This window comes from Mobula birostris, chromosome 9, assembly GCF_030028105.1.
Source record: "Mobula birostris isolate sMobBir1 chromosome 9, sMobBir1.hap1, whole genome shotgun sequence".
Classification (NCBI taxonomy): Eukaryota; Metazoa; Chordata; class Chondrichthyes; order Myliobatiformes; family Myliobatidae; genus Mobula; species Mobula birostris.
This window is the reverse complement of record NC_092378.1, coordinates 113,676,397-113,698,380: the sequence shown is the minus strand read 5'-3', so window position 1 is coordinate 113,698,380 and position 21,984 is coordinate 113,676,397. Positions and strand designations below refer to the sequence as shown.

The following is a 21,984-nucleotide window of genomic DNA, read 5'->3' as shown; positions in this document are numbered from 1 at the left end:
TTATGTGTTATTCAGTGTTGGGGTGGGTAACGAGGTGTGGTGACGACGTTATAGCGGTATAAATCGGTAGCTCGGCGGTGCTGCGGCCTCTTGTGTCGCAGTCTAAGGAAGGTGAGGTAAATGTCTGATAATTCACGGGATAAAACTACAAATTGTGGTTTTGCAGCAGTGCACCTCATTATCGAAAACGCTTATTTGCAGTATGAGGTGCTGCGTATACGAACATGTTTAATACGTTAAATTACAAAATAGTGCAGAATAATCACGAGCGGTTCAAAATTTAATGGGGGAGAATTTTTTTCTAAATCTTAAGATTACAGTGTGAGTGTTTGCACCTGTTGAGCTTTAATTAAAGAATATATTCTCTTTGTTATCTGTGATGTAGTTGTGAAAGCCTTCATTTTACGGTAATAATGCAGTTTAAAGGTACAGAGTGTTGTTCTGAACTACAAAATAGTACCGCACAAAACGAAGTCATATCCATGAATTTTGGTATCTGATTGTGTGTGTGTGTGTGTGTGGGGGGGGGGGGGGGGAGAGAGAGAGAATGCGATTGTTCCTAATTGTTGAGTGTGGGCCTCTCCCTGATGGTAGAAATGAGAAGAGGCCACATCCCCGATGATGAAGGTCCTGAATGATCGATACCACCGCCTTAAGCAGCAATCTGTTGGAAGAGTGATAAAGGATCTTGACCTGAAAGGTGGTGGATTTTTTTTCTCCCAGGCATTCTGCATGAACCGCTGAGTTCTTCCAGCAAATTCCTGCTCCAGATTTTAGCATTTTAATTTAATATGAAGTACATTAAATGGAGTGCTATCATTTGGTACCTCCCACCTGGTGTTGATACCTTTTTACAAGCTAATGTGTATGTGGATACTTCAAATTTTGGGTTGATATCAGCAGTGACTAAAAGGACAACAAGCAGTGTTTCATGGTGCTGTCATTGTTTACAGTTGAGTGGCTTACCAGTTTGAGTGTGGCTTACTCTGAAAGTTAACAACAGCATTATCTATTGTTGTTGGTAAGATAAGTGTGCCAAAATTAACTGGTATGTTAAGCTTATTGCCCACTGTTCTTATTTGTGGCTGATAAAACCCGCATACCAATAATTGGACATTAGGGAACGGATGTTGAAAAATCAAAAAATGTCAAAAACCCAAGTGATGATAGGAAAATGGCTTTAATGTTTTGGATTAATGAATTCTATCAGAACTGACAACAAATGTTTTACATAATTGGCAGCACAGAAGCAGCCCTTTTGATCTATTGCTGATCAAATATCCTTCTTTCCATCTAAATTTCTGAACTTGCTGGACACTGTCCTGGTTGTGGGCCTAATTTTCTCTTGGTCGTCCAGCCTGTTCTTGTCCCTCATACTGTTCTTTTGTGTACAGTTGCATGGTTCCTGGCTTTCACAACTGACAATTGGCTCTAAGTCCTACAATCTTAGTGCCACCTTCTGAACTGGAGTGTGGGTCAGGATATCTAAATCCTATATGTTTATTTGAATCAAATTCTATATTTTTAAAAAAAACCTGTATTCTTTAAAAACTGCACTATATATTTAAAGCAATGAACCTGAGATCCTTTCTGCAAAATGCTGTTAGTGTTCTATTCCATAATAATTTTAAAATCAAGCGTCCTCTAGATTATATTGATACTATCAGTACATACTCAACTGTTGATTACAGTACTTGCACCTGCCATTGTTTGTTTATTAGAAACAATGTACTATTTAACCCAACTCAGTGCTGGAGGAACTCAGCAGGTCAGGCAGCATCCATGGAAATGAACAGATGGTTGACATTTGACTATTCATTTCCATAGATGCTGCCTGACTGGAGCTCCTCCAGTATTTTGTGTGTTGCTTTGGATTTCCAGCCAATGCAGACTTTCTTGTGTTTCTTTATGTACCCAAACCTCAAACTCAATATTAACCCCCTCCTGCATTTCTCAACCATCCCACTTCTTTCTGGGTATTATAAGGATGTCTTCCTGCTTTCTCTTCATTCCTTTGTTTTATTCTCACTTTATTTCACTTTTAATTTACATTTCTCCTTTACTGTAAATTAAATACACTTCTTATCTAGTTGCCACCTTTGCTAATTTATCTGCTTGCTTCGTTTTCTTCATGCCCTTGTAGTTTTACCCAGTATGTTAATACAAGCTGTGTTCTCTGTTCCAGAGGTGTGACTCTCACACCACCTGCATTACTGCCACTAGTGTTGTCCTTATTGCACTGTTCCATGCCAGGTTAGATTATCTGTTCACCTTTAAAATGCAATTGTTATTTCCACACTTGAAAAAAAATTCACAATTTTCCAACTTGTGCTTTGTTCTTGCTGCCCTATTCATAGCTTCTGTGCTCTTTCTAACTGCACCTGTTAATTTGACTTGGAATTTCAAAGACCTGAGCTTTGCACTATTAGAAACAAGGGTCTATTGTCCTTCCATCCTCTGTAACTTTATTTTCTCTTCCCAGAGTCATGTTAACTTTGTTCTGATTTTCCTTGACCTGCTGAGCACTTCTATTAGACTTTTTATTCAGTAGTTTAAATTGGTTTATTGTCACATTTGCTGTTGGAGGCTATCTATACAGGCAAGTCCATGGCATAATTACGTTAAATTAGTACAAGGGAAAAGCAATAAGTGCTGATTAGTGTTGCGATTACAAAGTGCAGTGCAGGTAAATAAAGTGCAAGGTTATAAGGTCATTTGAACTCTGGGTTCCATTGTACACAAGGTCTGATTAATTGTTATAGACAATAGGTGCAGGAGTAGGCCATTCGGCCCTTTGAGCCAGCACTGCCATTCACTGTGATCATGGCTGATCATCCACAATCAGTATCCAGTCCCTGCCGTATCCCCATAACCTTTGATTCCGCTATCTTTAACAGCTCTATCCATCTTTCTTGAAAACATCCAGAGACTTGGCCTTCACTGCCTTCTGGGGCAGAGCATTCCACATACCCACCACTCTGGGTGAATTGTTAAATTGTAATTTGAAGAGAAGTACTTACCTTTTTTTCATTCTTGTTACAGGTCTGAACTTTAATGGATTGAAGTGTGCTCACTGTTTTCACAGGAACATCATCACACTCAGTGGCCACTTTGTTTGGTACACTTTTAATGGTCAAGAGGTACAGTTCTGACCAAACGGCAGCATGGAGAAAAAATGTGATCTCAGTGACTTTGAACGTGGAATGATTATTGGGGCCAGGCTGAGTGGTCTGAGCATCTCAAAAACTGCTGATCTCCTGGGGTTTTCACGCACTACAGTCTCTAGAGTTTATAAAGAGTGGTGTGAAAAACAGAAAACCTCCTTTGAGCGGCAGTTCTGTGGGTGAAAATGCCTTGTTAATGAGGTCTGGAGATTGGCCAGACTGGTTCAAGCGGATGTAAAGGCAACAGTAACTCAAATAGCTGTTACAACAGTGATGTGCAGAAGGGATCTCTGAACATGCAACACACTGAATCTTGAAGTGGATGGGTTACAGCATCAGAAGACTACACTGGGTTCCACACCTGAGTGGATATTGAAACAGTATATTTACCATTCCTGAATTGTATAATGCTCTTAAAACTAAATTAGAGACTTGTAGTGAGATTAGGTGAAATATGTTAGCTGTTAGAAGTGAAATAAAACAATAGTGGACATGTTGAATAGCTTGATGTTTTTGTCATTATTCTTTCAATTGAGCACTATCTTTTGACCACATTAGAAAATGACCTTGAATTAATACTTTCATTGCTGCTTCTCTTTCTGGTTTTCTGACTAATGTGGGAAGGAATGATTGCACTTTGTCTTAATGATCCCTTTGTCGCTCTGTTCTGACAAACTTTCTTAATATATGAAGAACTGTTCATAGTCTGAGGAAAGGAGTTTGTTGAGATGTCAGGTGTTTCAGATATAAATTGAGTGTTGCTTGACCATAACGTTTCTGATCATTTTCTGCTTAATTTCAAATATTGGGCACATGAAGGTTTTTTTTTGCTTTGCATTAATGCAATGGAATGCTTGACAATCACAATGATTTTGCTATAGCTTGGGAATGAAATAAAACTTTGGTACTTGACAGTTGAAAGCCAGGTGCCTAAATCTGTTAGTAGATCATGCAGAGCTGGGGTGATGGAATAAATGGACTTCAGCCCTGAAGTGTCTGTTGCATCCCTTTCCAAGTGTTCTAAACTTGTCAAACCACAAGTTTTATTGGCAATATCCTAAGTATCGACTCTCAAGCAAGAATGTAGGGATACAGATGTTCAGAAGTAGTGCTATAACACTTTAGAACACCAGAGTCTTTTAGAGCTAATCATTGTGGTACATGAAACCAGCTTTCAAAATGTAGTTGGCATCTACATGCTGTTCAGAAGTAATTCAATCACAATAGATAAGAGAAAATCTGTGGATGCTGAAAACCCAAGCAACACACACAAAGCTGGAGGAACTCAGGTCAGGCAGCATCTATGGAAGAGTACTGTTGACGTTTTGGGCTGAGACCCTTCTGGAGGAGAAAGCTGAGAAGTTGTTAAAGGGTTGGGGGGGGGGGTTTCAAAGATGATAGGTGAAAGATGGAGGGCGGTGAAGTAAAAGCTGGAAAGTTGATTGGTGACCATGCCTGCCTGTTTGTTGGCAACATGGCTGTCCCACAATTTCCCTATGCTACATTGATGACTGCATTGGTGCTACTTAAAGCATCTATGTGGAACTTAATTGACTTCATCCACTTCGCTTCCAATTTCCACCCTGCCCTGAAATTTACCAGGTCGATTTCTAACACTTCCCTCCCCTTTCTCAATCTGTCTGGAGACAGCTTATCTAGTGATGTCTATTGTAAACCCATGGACTCACAGCTACCTGGACTATAACTCCCACTTTTTCACTTGTTTAAAAACACCATCCCCTTATCTCAATTCCTCTGTACCCACAACTGCTCTTAGGATGAGGCTTTTCATTCCATAATGAAGATGTCCTTCAAAGAAGGGGTCTTACCTTCCTCCACTATCAATGCTGCCCGCAACCATGTCTCTTCCATTTAATGCACATCTGCTCTCCCCATCCTCCCACCACCCTACAAGGGATAGGTTTCCTCTTGTCCTTGCCTACCACTGCACCATCCTCCACATCCAGCACATAATTGGCCATAACTGCCATCTCCAATGGGATTCCACCATCAAGCACATCTTTCCCTCTTCCTCCCTCCACCCCTCCACTTTCTGATTTCTGCAATTCCCTGGTCCATTCCTCCCTCTGCATTGATCTCTGCTCCCAGCAAGCACATCTTTCCCTCTTCCTCCCTCCACCCCTCCACTTTCTGATTTCTGCAATTCCCTGGTCCATTCCTCCCTCTGCATTGATCTCTGCTCCCAGCAAGAAAAAGTGGGATCTTCAACTGGCCACTCATTTTACTTCCACTTCCATTTCGATATGTCCATCCATGGCCTCCTCCACTGTTGTGATAAGGCCACACTCAGGTTGTAGGAACAACACCTTGTATTCTGTCTGGGTAGCTTCCAACCTGATGGCATAAGCATCGATTGAGCTGCTGGTAATGCCCTGCCCCCTTACCACGCCCCATCCCCTTTTTCCTTCCTTTATCTCCTTGCCTGACCAATTGCTTCCCTCTGGTGCTCCTCTCCTTTTCTATCTTCCATGGCCTCTGTCCTGTCAGATTTCCCCTCCTTCAGCCCTGCATCTTTTTTTCATCAATCAACTTCCCAGTTGTTTACTTCACCCCTCCCCCTCCCAGTTTCACCTATCACTTTGTTTCTCACCACCTTTTAACTCTACTCATCTTTTTCTCCAGTTCTAAAGGATCTTGGCCTGAAATGTCAACTGTACTCTTTTCCATAGATGTTTCCTGGCCTGCTGAGTTACTCCAACATCTTGTGTGTGTTCCTGTGAAGTAACTCCTTGGTAGCTAAAAAAGTAAATTGACTTGATTATTGAATATTTTAATAACTAATTCAATTCTCAAAGACCAAAGTACAGATTTTCACTTTATTGCATTCACTCGTGTCCACTTGTGATTAGTGTTTATTTGGGTTGAAATATGATTGAAAAAAATGTTCAGTACACTTGAAATATTTAATTGCAGAAAAGAATTAAAATTTAGTATAATAACATGCCTGTACCAACAGTGAATGCTCCTAATTGAAAAGGATGGCAGAGGCAGAAAGAGATCAGAGCATCACTTGGACCATGTAGACTGTAACTGGACCACAAAGGTTACTTTTGTTGAATAATGAAAGTAATTAAATGCAAATGGAGGGTGGGGGGTGGAGAAGAGAATTGTCTGGTCACAAGACTAACCTATTTGCTTTACTTTTAGGTTTAGCTTGCTTTAATAAAAATAAACTAGTTTACAAATTATAGCCAGATTTGGAAAGATTGACTCTAACACCAATAAAAATGCATCAGATTAAAGTTTTTCAACATGTCCTATGCTGTATCTAATGTGTCATTTAGTCTCTTGGGAAAGTTTAAATGCAAGCAGTTATATTCAAAATAAACTTGGGTAATAGCATATGCAGCCTGAATAACAATTCAAAGTAATTAACTCATTGAAGCTGTTATCAAGTGGTAGATTCTTTTCCTTCTTTCTGATGACCATCAGCATAGCTGGATTTGGTGTCGTCTTCGGAAAATTATCAAGTTTGATTTGCTTCGTCTTCTAGAAAGATAGAGTGGAATTTTAAGCTCTTGCTTCATGACAAAATCTAGGTTGATAGGAATAAGGGGGACGAAAGTGCATTTAAAACGAGGTTGTGTCTAAATATCAGTTGCAAATTTAATCTTAATTGATTAGTCTATCAAAAAATAGATTTAGCTTTTTCTTCACCAACATTTTAGCATTGAAGTCCAGTTTATAATGATAAACAGTATTGAAAGGTTTGCTTTCCACAAACTGGAGTATCACCTACCATTCTACAAGCCTCCCCAACCAGCACTTAATTCTCTAACTTCTGGTAATACTTCCCCCCCCCCACCCACCTTTCACCATTACCATTTCACTCTCTCATCTTACCTGCCCGTCACCTCCCTCTGGTGGCTCCTTCCCCTTTTCTTTCCTCTATGGCCTTCTGTCCTCTTATCAGATTCCCCCTTCTACAGCCCTCTTATGTCTTTCACCAATCAACTTCTCAGCTCTTTTACTTCACCCTTCCTGGTTTTACCTACCACCTTGTGTTTCTTCCTCTCCTCCCCCCACCTTCACACTGATTCGTCTTCATTCCTCCAGTCCTGATGAAGGGTCTCGGTTGAAAACATTGACTGTACTCCTTTCTATCGATGCCTGGCCTGCTGAGTTCCTCCAGCATTTTGTGTATGTGTTGCTTAGATTTCCAGCGTCTGCAGATTTTCTCTTGTTCATTAATGTGTTTGCGTTTTAAATGCTGGTTAAGTGGTCATTATAGACAAGTACTGAGATTCTGCTAATAACTATTTCCACAAAATCTTCCCTGAGGACTGGGATGATGGGCAACTTCCTTGCCTAAAGTATTCCCAGTATTAAACAGTACTGTTCAAAGGTCACAGGCACATATGTATAACTAGGTGGCTAACACTTGCACAGAACAGTATTTGTGAATGTGAAGCAGAGGGGAAGCTTGTAAATCTGGCAGGAGCAAAGGATGTTGGGAATGGTGAGGGTGGAGCACCACGGGAGGGCTGAGAGGCAAGTGGCAGAGAAGTGCTAGGGTACGGGGTGATGTGAATGCAGACACAGCAAGGTCATTGGATTTCAAACAATTTGTTTATTGATCATTATAGGATGCCTCTCTGGTGCTTCCCACTCTCACACTTTGCACTCTCAGTAGAAAAAAAAAGAGACCCATATCTGAATCAGGTTTATCATCACTCATGTATGTCACAAAATGTTTTATGCAGCAGCAATACATAAAATTACAGTACTGTGCAAAAGTTTTTAGGCACACTAGCCTTGTATGTGCACAGTACCACAGGTCCCATTTAGACTTGTTCAGCTACGATGTCATTGACAAAGCCTGACACCATACTCCCAATTCTAATACCATTCAGAATTCCAGCACAGCGAGAGATGAAGTGACTCAAAGCTTCCTTTCCCCACCCCATAAAAAAAAACTCTCCCCTAGCCTTCAAATATTCAAAGTGGGAGCAGCATTCAGGATGATACTGATAACTGTGCACAGAAACCCTGTTTTAAGTTACTTCCCACATTCCCTGGCCCAGCGAGAGTATGGACCTCACACTGATGGCAGCTGATGATACTAGAACTGGACCCCAAATGACAGCTAAATGGTCCTTAAAGCAATTTGAATTAACAGTGAACTATAAACATGCCAACAATTCTACTGAAATAAAATCAAAAGCAAATTAAAATCATGAAATTGATTAACAAGCAAGAGCAACACACCATTAAGTTTAACTATAGTTATTTAACATTTGCCAAATCATTAACTGTAGAATGATCTCTATTATGGGAATTTTAGAGCCAAAGCTTTAGTGAATTGGTCACTTATTTGGAGTCTAATGAACCTATTGTGAAAAGAAAACTACCTCAATGAATGCAATATCCATGGCCTGTGTCTCTTTTTGACAGCAGCACTTTAACCAATTGATGTATTGGCAGTCTGCGAAGTAGTGTTCTCATTTACATCATCTGTTTCAAAATACAAATGAGACGTCTGTGAACCAGTGTGGTTTCCATATAGACTAGATTCTTGTTCAGTGCTAGAAGTGGAACTGATGGAAATACTGTCCTCATTTGTGCGTTGTGATATTGTTTCATCCATCACTCCATCAGGAATACTTTCTGATTCACCCGAAAAATAAACTACACAGCTTGAAGTTCTTCGCAACATCTTCAGAAAAATTAGACACATTGAATCCTAAAAGCAGCTGTAAATTAATTTATATATTTATTTTATCTGAATTACAGATGCTTGTTTGCCAGTCCAAATTGTGACTTAAATAGGTTCCAATATGCAAAAAAGTGAAAATTCAAATGCTTGTCTGAACAAATGGAAAGGTACCCAAGGTCAAGTAGTTTGTACTAAAGACTAAGTTGCTCTCAAAAAAATCCTAATTCAATTGCAATGTATAAGTAGATAAAAAAAAACTGAACAATTAGTACAATACTCAGGTATATTTCAATTAGATGATGGCTAAAATGGACAACAGATTGCATTAATTCAACAGCGATGATTACTGCAATCAGCCCAGTTAATATGCCAGCCCTTCCTCAGGTTTTCCTAAATTATGGATAAATTAGTTTGATGGACTACTACTACTCTAGTACAGAACTACATCAAAGCAAGTTCACTGAAAGAAAGTAATTATAACCTGCACTTGGCAACAGATATTGCTATTGTTAAATTGAAAGCTTTAATTTGCATTTAGCAGCTTCCTTAACAGTTTAATTTGAGTACACTAAATTGTCCTTGGAAGTATTTGAATAATTTATAATTTCTCAGTTGACTTCAGTTAACAAAATTTTAATGGATAACTAAATCCTTTAAAATGTATTTAAGTAGTACAATAGTTTATAATTGTAGCTTTGCATTTATTGCAAATTTTTACCTGCCTCCCATACGATCCTTCAATAAAATTCACAATATATATAAAAAAAACACTATCGTCCCTTCTTTAAATTGAATTGGGACTCAAAACTGCATCTTGGTCATCAAACTGACAGAAGCAGATGTGAACATTAAATTCATATTCACATTTGGGACAAAACAGAACACATGGGGTAACTATGTATCCAATCAGAAGAATATGCATGTCTTTGAAAGAAAATAGCTTTGGCACAATTGCTTTGAAAGTATCATCTGATCCACAATTTACATTAGAATACAAATGTGGCATTATAGAGTTTATTAATTATCTTATCCTTTTGAAGGTTCCCTAGTAGATTTTCTATTGGACAAGAGGAACTTTTAAACATTAGAACAATGTAAAATCTCAAGGGTGATAGGCCTGCTGATAGAGAAATTCAGTTTCAGACAGAAATATCTTTACTTCAAGTTCATTAAACCTAAAAAAAAATTCTGTTCAAACAGGAATGGTGATCGATTACCAGATCCCATTTGTTTTGATTCTGATAATCAATCTGTCCAATCTTTCATATGGGTTTAAAAGAAAAACAATGCTTGAATTGACCTCTTCTGCCATTTGTAATTAATCTCCTTTTTACATCTTCTGCATATGTAGTTTTTCTTACTAACTTTTATCAAACCCTTTCAGCCAGCAGAGCTGCTACTAGTGGCATTCACTGTCCTGGTCTTCACTCCTTCACAGAACATTTGTTCTCTTTACCCTTCCTCATCTAGATCTAGATGACAGGTTAGATGTTTTGAAATTGCAGAAGATGAGAAGTTATCAAGCTAAAGCTTAGATCATCTTCAGGCGATCTGTTGTATTTCCAGCATCTGTAGTATGTTGCTTTTGGGTTTTCCCCTTAACCATGTTGGCATCAGTTTGAATTGTTGATCCCAGATGATAGCTCGAACTGACAAACCTTTATATTCAATTAACCAATGAATTCTTCTTCCCAACTCACCGTCATCCATTGGTGGTGTTTTTGCCTTTTCCAAAGCTGATACAGAACTCCTGGAATACTGACTTTCATTTTCACGGTATTCCAAAGCATGAAGTATGTTTCTGTTGCCTTTTTCTTGGCCTTCTGTGGGCTTGCCTAATATATTTGGAAGAAATTAATCTAGTGAGCTTGTTAGTACTATAAAGGATTCCTATAGTATGTTCCAATATCTGATAGGGATACCTAAAGATCGTAGTTCAGGACATCTTGTTGTGTATTTAATACTTAAGTAAAATTTGAGTAATTTTGTAAATATATTTGATTAAGCATTTTGTTGTCTTACATAATTCATTACAGGTTACATGTGGAAGTATGTGAATGGCACATGTCATTACACCACCACATCATAACAGTGCACCTCACTGAAGTAAAAACTAAATGTACACGAGTTATCCCTGGCTCATGTTTTTCTTTCAATTAGTTTATATTTTGGGGTTACAAAACATAACATACCTGTGCACAAAGACAATGCATCCTCTAGAAGTGAATAGTAACCTCAATAAACTTGATCTCTTCTAGTGTTTTATTCAGGTACAATTTGCATTAAACAGACTTCAATCACATTACTAATTTTGATCTTTGGTCTGCTTCCATCTCAGTGTTTCAAGGAGCATCCTCTTCTGGGATGCCATCTACTATCCAAAAGTTGCATGAAAAAATTTAAGATGGTAATATTGACAAGGCCAAATTTACTGCACCTTGCTACTTTCCAGGTGGATTGTCATGTATCTATGACTTTACAAAGCCATTTTTGATAAGTCAACAAAAATAAATTTAATGCAATACATGAGTCAAGAACTTCTGTCAGAGTGGAACATACAATTCCCCCAAAGACAAATCAGTCAAACTTAAGATAAACAAAGCAGCAACTTTCATGGTCATTTATCCTGGTCCTAGTCCATAGGCTAGCAGGTGTGCTGTTTGAATTCGGTCAGCAATTTCATAGGATTTCAGAGAGATTTACTGGGTTAGTTGCCACTACTAGTGATCCATCTTCTTTAGTTGTGGTTCTTGTGGTCACAATGCATTTGAGACATTACAATACTGTAACAAAAATAGTTTCTGTAATCACTGTCTTTATTAGTTTGTATAGCTTCTTTGCTCAGCTGTTACCCCAAACCATTCAATCATGCTTGTGAGGCACCACTGTGAGGATCATGTTTTTTGATTTCTCATATGCCTTCAATTGCTGAGAAAAGCTCCATTCACTGCAGGTTGGCACTTCCATTGTATCCTGGATAATGGACTATCTGACTGACAGACCACGGGATGTGTGGCTTCAGAGCTGTGCATTAGACATGGTTATAAGCAGCACTGGGGCCCCACAGGAAACTATATTCGGTCCCTTGCTGTTAACCCTGTATACCTCAGACTTTAGATACCACACTCAGTCGTGTCATCTGCAGAAATTCTCTGATGACTCAGGAATAGTTGGGTGTATTAAGGGAAGACAGGAGGATGTATACAGGGCCCTGGTGGAGGACTTTGACAAATGGTGCAAGCTGAATCATCTGCAGCTCAACATCAGTAAGACAAAGGAGATGGTGATGGACTTTAAGACTAAGCCTGCACTGCTCCCTACTGATGGTGAGGACATGGATGTGGTGAGGATCTACAAATACCTGGGGGTGCACCTGGAAGATAGACTTGAGTGCAGAGGCTGTTTACAAGAAAGGCCAGAGTCACCTACTTCCTGAGGAGACTGAGGTCCTATGGAGTATGCAGGACTCAACTTCACATGTTCTACCTGTATGGTGTCACCAGTAAAATCTTCTATGTGGTGGTGTGCCGGGGCAATGGCATCAATATGGGTGATGCCAACATGCTCAATAAACTGATTAGAAAGGCTGGCTCTGTTTTTGGAGACAGACTGGACACACTGGAGGCTGTGGAAGAACAAAAGACTCTACAGAAAATCCTAGCAATTCTAGACAATGTTTCTCACCCTTTGCATGCCACCTTGGCTGAACAGAAGAGCACATTTAGTAACTCAGACAACTGCACTGCTCCAAAGAGCACTATATGAGGTCATTCTTACCCTTGACCATTAAGCTCTATAAAGAGTCAACCTACAGCCGAGGAAGTGATGATCCCTTCTGTTTGAGGTATTTTTTTATTCTTTCTTGTTTTTTTTCTAATATGTGTATATCTGTGCACTTGTAATGCTACTGTGAAACTGTAATTTCCTTTGGGATCAATGAAGTATCTATAATACATTCTGCAGCTGTCAGAAAAAAACAGTTTATGTTACATATTGGGAAAGAACTTTAAAGAATATGAGAGATAAAAGAAGACCTTCATACATTCCTCTCTCATTAAAAGCTAGGATTTCCAATCTTCGATTTAAATCAATGCAAATAGATTTCCACAAAATTATGTGAAAAACATTGAGTTTACTGTCTGCCCAGCATGATATGACAGAGAATTTAGCCGTTTCTATGGTTTAAAGTATTAAACACTACCTTACACAAAATTTAAACTCAATCCTCGTTGCTCTTTTGCAACTATGCTCAGAATCTAATCTACTCTGCAATAATTTGCAATTACTCACCAGCATCTTCACAAACACACGATTCCAACAGCTGCAAGTGATTGTCGACAGTCAAACTCTGCAGAATTTCTTCTACTAACTTTAGACGATGGTGCATACAACTCAATCGCCTTTTAAGAACTGTAATCTTTCCCTTGTATTTTCTTTTAGTGTCCCTGTAACAGTTGTGCTCCTCTAACTGGTTCCGGCTAAGTTGGACTCCACATCCCATCCTGCATGGCTGGTTCCAATGTTCACAAACTTGTTCGTGAGCAGCAATGTTCTTATGAAACATTTCAGTGGCACACCCTTCATACCTGCAGCTCACTATTCGATATTCACAAGTAGCTTTGTGCTTTTCATACTGTTCAAGTGGAAAAGTGTACCGGCAACCATAGATTTTGTTTTCGCACTATGTGAACATACAAATAACAAAACAGCAGTGAGCAATTTTTGTTAAATTGAGCATCCAGGAACAAAAGCACTGATATCCTTTTACTTCGGAGGCCAATGCAGAAAAAGGAAATTAAAAAATGAGGACAAAGTCTAGAACAGAATTAAGCAAACTTTTTGAATCAAAGATACCTTAACATTTTGCAGGAAAATATCCAGCTTCTGAACGATAATACTCAACAATGTACACACATTTTTCATCCCTTAAATATTTGAAAATCAAATTTAAAGTGCCTATTCATTCCTTTTATGCAACACAATACTATCCCAGACTAAGTTACTTGGCACAAAAATTGATCTAACTGAAATATTGTTAATTTATTTAGTGCTTGGGTGTTAACGATAGGATTTTCTGATTCAGTTGGTGGTCAATATAATATGATGACAAATGAGACCGATAAGGGGTTGTGGTATTTATCTAATGGGTTTAATGCTCTTTCAGTTTGTTCAGATAAGAACAAGGTCTATAGTGTAGTTGAGCCAACCAACTATGGCACTGCACAATATGAAATTATTCAAACATGGAAGCAAATAGAAATGGTGGTAGTCTGGGCCAATATTACAAGAGTGATTGATGCCATTCTCTGCAGAAGAGAGCAAGAGTTAGAAGGCTGTGTGACCTGCGCAGCGTTTGGATTCAGGAAATTTATTCTGAGGTGGGGAGGTGGGTCATCACAGAACATAGAATTAACAAATAAGAGGTGGACTAAAAAAAATTCAGTATAGACAGTAAGAGAAGCCAGGCAACAAGTTTAACAAAATCTCAAAAGTATATGTAGTTTCCAGAAAGTGAAAGCAAGACAGAAGAAACTAATGGAAAATAAGGAGATGGGCCGGGGGTGGGGGGGAGGGGCCAATCAGGGAAACTTCAAACTGAGATGTACAGGGCAAGTTTTATTTATTTTAATAACATGCACTCTGGGGTGGGTGCCTGGAATTCATAGCCAGGGGTGGTAAAGGAAACAAATGTTGAGGCTCTTAGATAGTGAATAGATATGGACTTGGGTAGGCAGAAAGGACTCAGGCCTTTAATTAGTTTGGCACATCATCATGGCTCAAAGATCTTGTTCCTGGCAGTGATGTTCCATGTTCTTCCATTTGGTAAAATGTATTGTGTTGGTTGTCACAGGAACTAAGGCTGTGGCCTCAATTTCTTACAGTTTAGATAAAAATGACCTGAACCACAATTATTAAATTTGTGAATGACAAACTGCAGATTGGAAAGCAAATTTTGGAAAGGACACAACGTTACAGAAAGGAGGATTGACAGTTTAAGTGAATAATGATCTAGAAAATAAAGCAAATACATTTAATGGCCATTTTATTAGGTGCACATGCTCATTAATGCAAATATCTAATCAGCCAAGCATGTGGCGGCAACTGAATGCATAAAAACACGCAGACATGGTCAAGAGGTTCAGTTGTTGTTAAACCAAACATCAGAATGGAGAAGAAATGTGAACTAAGTGACTTTGACAGTGGAATGATTCTTGCTGCTAGACGAGGTATATCAGAAACTGCTGGCCTCCTGAGGTTTTCACACACAACAGCCTCTAGAGTTTACAGAGAATGGTGCAAGAAACAAAACATCCAGTTCTGTGGGTGAAAATGCCTCGTTAATGAGAGAGGTCAGAGGAGAATGGCCAGACTGGTTCAATAGCAACTCAAATAAACACATGTTACAACAGTGGTGTGCAGGAGAGCATTTCTGGGCTATGGCAGAAGATCTTACTAGGTTCCACTCCTTTACCTAATAGAGTGGCCACAGAGTGTATGTGGGCGAAAATGTGAAATTGTCCATATTGGCAAATGAAAGCTACGTGCAACCTAAATGGCAAAATACTGTAGAAATGCAAGTTGTGAAGAAATCCAGTACATCATTCATAAGTCTGGAATTCAAGATCATATAGAGGTTATGCTTTAGTTACATACAGGACATTTGCAAGATCACATCAAGAAAAGAGTATCAGCCTCCTTGAAAAAGGATTTAATTCTTGTAATTAAAAGAAAGATGTTCAGAAGAAATTTACCAGAATGGGCAGGTTGTCTTAAAATGCAAAATTGAACAAGCTAGGTTTGTATCCACTAGGTCTTCAAAACAGCAGGAGGAGATTTGATTAAAACTAATAATCCCAAGGCATCTTGACAGGATGAGAGCTGAAGCTTTCCATTAAGAGAATTTAGAAAATGGCATTACCCATTTAAGACACAGATGAGACAAAATTATCTCATGTTTAAGTTCTTTTCAAAAGGAGCAGAGGCAGAGTCAATAATTTGTTTATCAAGAAACAAATGAGTCCTTTGCCTTGGAAGAGTTAATGATAAGAATTCTTAAACAGTTCCTACCCTTGGTTTAAAGATTATTCCTAAATCTCTTTTGTACATACCAAAATGAAGGAAGAAATCTAGAGGCCTTCTAATTTTTGTTTCCACTCATCCTTCCCACACCCACTTCTAACTTCAGTATCTTTCCAGCAGCATGCTTCAGGAATATACACAGAAACCAATATCTGTTTACAGAAGCCCTCTGTATACTACCCTAGCTTCAGGATGAGAATTTCAACTGATAAGCTTTCAGTTATACCTTAATCAGTAATACCCGTAATTTACCTTCATTATTAATCGTCCAATCATGTTGTGAATCATAGGAATCACAGATCGAGTCACACCTTTCACCTTTTTCCTGCAACATGGACAATCATGCTTCCTAGAAGACAATATTACATTAAGCGCAAGGATGTTTGTGATTTATTGCCAAATATATCGCATTCAGTATACAGAATGTGACCCATTCATTGGCTTTCTATTACAGAGCAGTTGCTTGTACCTTCTACATAATAGCAGTTCTGACTAGAAAAACTGGCTTGTATTTATCTAAAAGGGTGGTAATAAGATTCTTGGTCTTATGCAAGAGTGGAAATATCAGGATATCAGGACTCCCACTCAGCCAACTGCTGCCATCAATTTTATCACAGGGATTCCAATGCATCACTGTTGATTTCCTCATGCATGTCCTGCAGAGGACAAAAACATCTGCAGATATGCAACACTTAAGCTACCCTTGAACCTGCACAAAAGAGCGAGCAAGAGTGAGAGAGAGAGAGAGAGAGAGAAAGATGGTTACGTGGTTTAACTAGGCTTAGAACTCTTCTGATGGCCCAGAGTAATAATATTAATACTGAAAAAAGTGACACTGGTTTGAATCACCTGAGTGCCTGTTTTCAAGTGGGAGATTAAACTAGGAGCAAATAGCAAGTTTTAGAGCAGCGCTAAAATCTTTGGTTTATAAATATGGTATTCTTGTAGTACAGCTTGTAGGTATAATATTTATCTGTATCAGAGTTATACAGCATGAAAACAGATCATTCAGCCCAAACAATTAATGCCAACACGGTATCTTCCTGAGTTAGTCTCACTGGACTGTTTCTAGCTAATATTCTAAAGTTTTCCTAACCATTTAAACATTATAATTGTCCCCATCCTTATCACTTCTTCTGCCACTCATCCCATATACCCACTAACCACTCCCTTTGAAAAATACACCTCTCGGGTCCCCTTTAACTCTACTCCCCCACCCATACCTTAAACCTATGTGTTCTAGCTTTAGAATTCCCTACCTTAGGAGAAAAGACTAACAATATCCTTCAAGCTTTGTAATTCAAATCCCCTAGACTCAATAACATTTTCTTCACCCTCTAGTTTCATGTCATCCTTCTTATAGTTTGGAAACTAGGAATGCTTACAATATTTCAGATCACTATCACTACTTTGTACAGCTACAACATGAGATCTTAGTTCTGGTCCCAATCTCCTTTCCTATGAGGGCAAACTCACGAGATTTTGTACATGCTGGAAATCTAAATCTGGTTGCATCCTTAAGCAACCTCCTTTGTTGACCATCACACCACCCCTATTGATGTCAGTGGATTATACTAATCAAGCCACCAGCACTCTCATCAAAATTGTTATTATACATGATATACAAATGAGGACCCAGCATCAATCCCTGCAGTATACCACTGAGCACGTGCCTTTAAACTGGAAAAACAACTTTCCACTACCACCTTCTGACTCCTTCCACATAACCGATTTTATGACAGTTGGCTAGCTTGCATTGGATACCATGCGACCTAACCTTCCAGCCTTGTCTATTATTATAATATGGAACCTTGTCAAAAGGTCTGGCTAAAGTCTATATAGACAACAGCTAGTGAGAATCATGAAACCATTCAAACATAAATAGAAATAAACTACCTCCTTTGACTATACCTTTACCGAAGAAGTGACTGAATAGCAGTCATACAGAGACTGTTTATTTAGCTCTTTCCCTGAAAACAGCTTATTCATCTTATCAAGTTAATATCAGTTATGAGCAATTCTATTTCTCCAATTAATACTTATTAACTCATTTCTCACATACCTCGTCAACTCCCTTGTTTCTCCTGCTATCTACCTACACTGTGGATAACTTACAGAAGCCATTTCACCTACTAACCAGTATATATATTTTTTGGGATACGGAAGGAAACCGGAGCACCCGGGGGAAAACACTCCTGATCACAGGAGAAACAGGCTCATTTTTACAGCATATAGACAGTATTCAAGGTGAATCTCCGGGCACATGTTGCCATTCTCTGTGTTTCTGTTTTAAGAATCCCAATCAAGTTGGTGCTAAGAATAGAGAAACAAGTATATTACAGACGTGATACAAAGTCACAGACAAATCTGAAGTGGGACTTTATAACTGCATCAAAGTAAACACTTAAGCAAGTATCTGTATTCCAAAATCTCATGGATGTACATAATGCAAGAGAAAGCCAAATTTTTTAAAGTTATAAAGATGAGCATTTTATAACATGCATCAAGTGGAACATACTGAAGTTGAACTTAAAACGAATTTGATGAAACATTTCAGTGTCTATTCCCTCTGAACCCATTTTTAAGATATGACTGACCACAACACAGAATTATCCAGAATTTAGCAATTCCATACAGGAAACAAGGGAAAAACTATTTAACATTTCTATTCAGAGGAATGTACTACAATATTAAGCAAACACACAGAAAAATGCTACTCTTTCTTATGGGAGGGTCTGTGTTCAACAATAAAAATGCCAAAGCCTCTTGCACGTTGTTTTACCAAAAACATATTAATGTGATTTCATAACGATTAAAGCAATTCTTTTACTCGGATTAAAGCAAGAGGGGATGAAAGTTGAAAAGGGAAGATACTCAAAACATAGTCATATGGGTATAAGACAACAGAAACACTTCAAGTTACGCGGAGGCATTTCCTCCAGAAACACCATGTTAGAGTTAGAATACATACAGGAACAAAGGAACCAAATACATCCTGATAATATTGACAGACCCTTTACTGTTAAATATGAAATACGTGACTAAAAAGGGAAAACATTTTCCCAAAAATTGACATACATCCTTTCTTTCAAGCAAGTCTTCAAAAAATGTCTAGACATCTCCAGGTTTTGTATTTCCCCATAGGTTTAAAACCATTTATAAATAATTTTGAAGACAATTTTAAAATTATCAAATAGTTTTTACCTCACAAGCCAGCTTGAAATGCAGCCTTTGCAAAAGATATGTTGGCAGGAGAGCTCTACAGGACCTTTGAACACACCGTGGCAGATAGTACAGATGAATTCAGGATCTGGTGCATTTACAAATAGCTCGACATCGTATCCAAAATCCTATTTTAAACCAAAATGGAAATTACAAAATTGTAAGTTTGAAACTGAAACAAAAATACTGTTGAATGTTAACAGGTCAGACAATACAAGAGAAAGAAACAGACTTCAGATTTTCAATCAATGGCTTCTAATTTCGACTAGATGAAAGGTCTGTGCTGGCAATGATAAGTCTGGTTTCTGCTCCACAGATGCTGAACACGTTCACCTTTCAGCTTCAGGTCTTAAAAAAGAATGGCTACAGAAGAATGAAAAGATAAAAATGCTCACATCAATACTGGGAAACTGAAATACAGAAGTCAGAAGCTTCAAACAAAAAATAATCAGATAGAATTGGTCGAAGTATCACATACACTAGAGCTAAGCTAAATCTACCAAGTAGTGTAACACAGCAATTTTGCGAGTGGATTAGGCACCGAACAAATCTGGTCGTGGAAAATTAAGCATTTGAGGCAAACATCAAAAATATACACAACCAACAGTCTGTAAGATGGGGGGGGGGGGGGTGGATTGCTGGGCGGCGCCTATTCCGCGTGGTAACTGAGTGAATAAACAAACAGTACAACACAACGCAAACCCTTCATCCCAAGATGTTATGCCGAACTATCACCTCAATTTACCCTTCCCTCCCACATAGTCTCCATTTTTCGTTTACCTCTTTACGAGCCTCTTAACTGTCCTTAATGTGTCTGCCTCTACTAACCCCTTTGTGCTCGTATCCCACACACATATGTACAAAACTTACTTCTGATACCCCCCTATACTTTCCTGTCACCTTAAAATTATATCACTCCCCCCCCATTAGTCATTTTCACCCTGAGAAAAAAGCCTCCGGATTTTTGAGAAGCCAACAGACGGAGGGATAAACACGTGAAAGGAGTTAAAGCAATATAGGGTAGAGCAAAGGTGTGCTGCAAGGAGACACTCTGGCACCCTACATCTTTATAATCGTCCTTGATTACGCTCTGCGTCAAGCTACCAAAGATCATGACAAGCTTGGTTTTTACCATAAAACCAGGGCGAACCAGAAGGGTCAGACCAGTTACGCTCACGGATCTCGATTTTGCAGATGACATAGTCCTGCTCTCTGACCAGATGAAGGAAGCACAGCAGCTACTGACAAAAGTGGAAATTCAGTGCAATAAAGTTGGGCTTCATCTAAACGCTAAAAAGACAGAGTACATGGTGTTTAACTGCAAGGAAGGTACAGTACTCTCAAGACTGTAAAGAATGATACCATTGAGAAAGTCTTTGACTACAGGTACCTCGGGTCAAGAATGATGAGTTCGGAGAAGGACATAAAGATACGGAAGGCGCTGGCATGGAGGGCTATGAACGACATGAAGGAAATCTGGAAGACAAACCTGACCAGAAGAGGGCTTAAAAAGAGGATTTTCACAGCAGTCATAGAGTCCATTCTCACGTACGAATTCGAGACGTGGACACTCACCAAGACGATGCGAAAGTCTCTAGATGGTTGCTATACACGAATGCTCCGGATGGCTCTTGACGTGAGTTGGCAACAGCACATGATGAACGTCGAGCTCTAAAACAACCTACCGATGCTCTCCACTAAAATCGAGGCGAGAAGACTGCAAATAGCGGGGCACTGTCTACGCCACCCCGCGCTACCTGCCAGCTTAGTCAATCATATGGGAGCCCAAGCACGGGAGGATGAACCCTGGGCACCCTCCCAAGACTATAGTCAACACGCTCCTAGAAGAAAGACAGCGGCGCAGCTAATGTAGATGAACTGAACACACTGATGAGGGAGAGGGAGAAGTGGAGAGTCCGTCATCGTGCCCGACGTCGGCCCCCTAGGCCTGAGTCGACATAGTAGTAGTACTAAAGGTGGGCAAGGGCTTGGAGAGAAGGCAGAGGGGCGGCGGGAGAATGAACTAGATACTGAAGTGCAAACACGAGGAATTCTGCAGATGCTGGAACCTGTACCTCTTCCTATAGATGCTGCCTGGCCTGCTGCGTTCACCAGCAACTTTGATGTGTGTTGTTAGATACGGTACTAAAGTACTTGATGGACAGACAGCCTGAGCCACAATCTGTTCCTATGAGGGAAATCTTTGCCTCTGATGATTGAAGACGCCCGATAAAGAGACTGAGGACCATCTTATTTATATCACGGTCAGCACACTGAAACGCTGAAAAGTAATATTTAACCACGAAAAAAAAATACAAAAATCGCATTAAATGGCAATACAGGAGTCGTTTAGTAGAGAAACATACACAGAATGCTGGAGACCATCTAACGAAACACCTCAAACTTTTTTTAAAGTTTGCTCAATTCGACAGGTCAATTTATGAGTACATTCTATTTTAAAATAAACTTAGTACATAAAACCACATACGTAAGAGTACATAACTTCTTTACAGTCATAGTACACTACTACCCCTTACCTGTTCCGGCTCCTGTTCCTCAGCCGATTCCATTCTGGTGAAACGTCAATAACTGTATTTCAACTGGATAAAAAGTAAATTCTGTCTCTCCCTGATCAAGTTCTTACGACTCGACCTCCAATCATATGTGTGGAGGCTTGATTAATCTGTTACAAGGCGCGTTTCGCTGACAAAATCCGCTGTAACACGCAGGATATTTCTATCTGTAGGCACTTGAACACAGTTGCTGAGCTGAGAATGGGGGGTCGTACTGTAAAACAAATCAACAATGTAGAAGCCTATGGAGTGCAGAGAAATTGTAATG

At 39.2% G+C, this 21,984-nt stretch overlaps 1 protein-coding gene, 1 long non-coding RNA gene and 1 other non-coding gene across 3 annotated transcripts; 2 read left to right on the top strand and 1 right to left on the bottom strand.

Moving 5' to 3' along the window:
* The first annotated feature begins 15 nt into the window (after positions 1-15).
* On the top strand, positions 16-3,664 carry LOC140202981 (uncharacterized). Its single transcript, XR_011887250.1, has 2 exons — positions 16-111; positions 3,043-3,664. It is a non-coding gene; the product is annotated as an uncharacterized lncRNA (long non-coding RNA).
* Positions 980-1,111, top strand: LOC140203521 (small nucleolar RNA ACA64). The gene has a single exon (XR_011887391.1). It is a non-coding gene; the product is annotated as a small nucleolar RNA ACA64 (small nucleolar RNA).
* Positions 3,665-6,538: 2,874 nt separating the features above from the next.
* Positions 6,539-21,713, bottom strand: rnf151 (ring finger protein 151). Its single transcript, XM_072267303.1, has 6 exons — positions 21,681-21,713; positions 19,126-19,271; positions 16,174-16,270; positions 13,132-13,522; positions 10,542-10,676; positions 6,539-6,674 (listed from the first exon to the last, which is right to left on the bottom strand). The coding sequence occupies exons 1-6, from the start codon at positions 21,711-21,713 to the stop codon at positions 6,652-6,654; spliced, it is 825 nt and encodes a 274-aa protein (XP_072123404.1). The 3' UTR covers positions 6,539-6,651.
* Between the last annotated feature and the right edge of the window lie 271 nt (positions 21,714-21,984).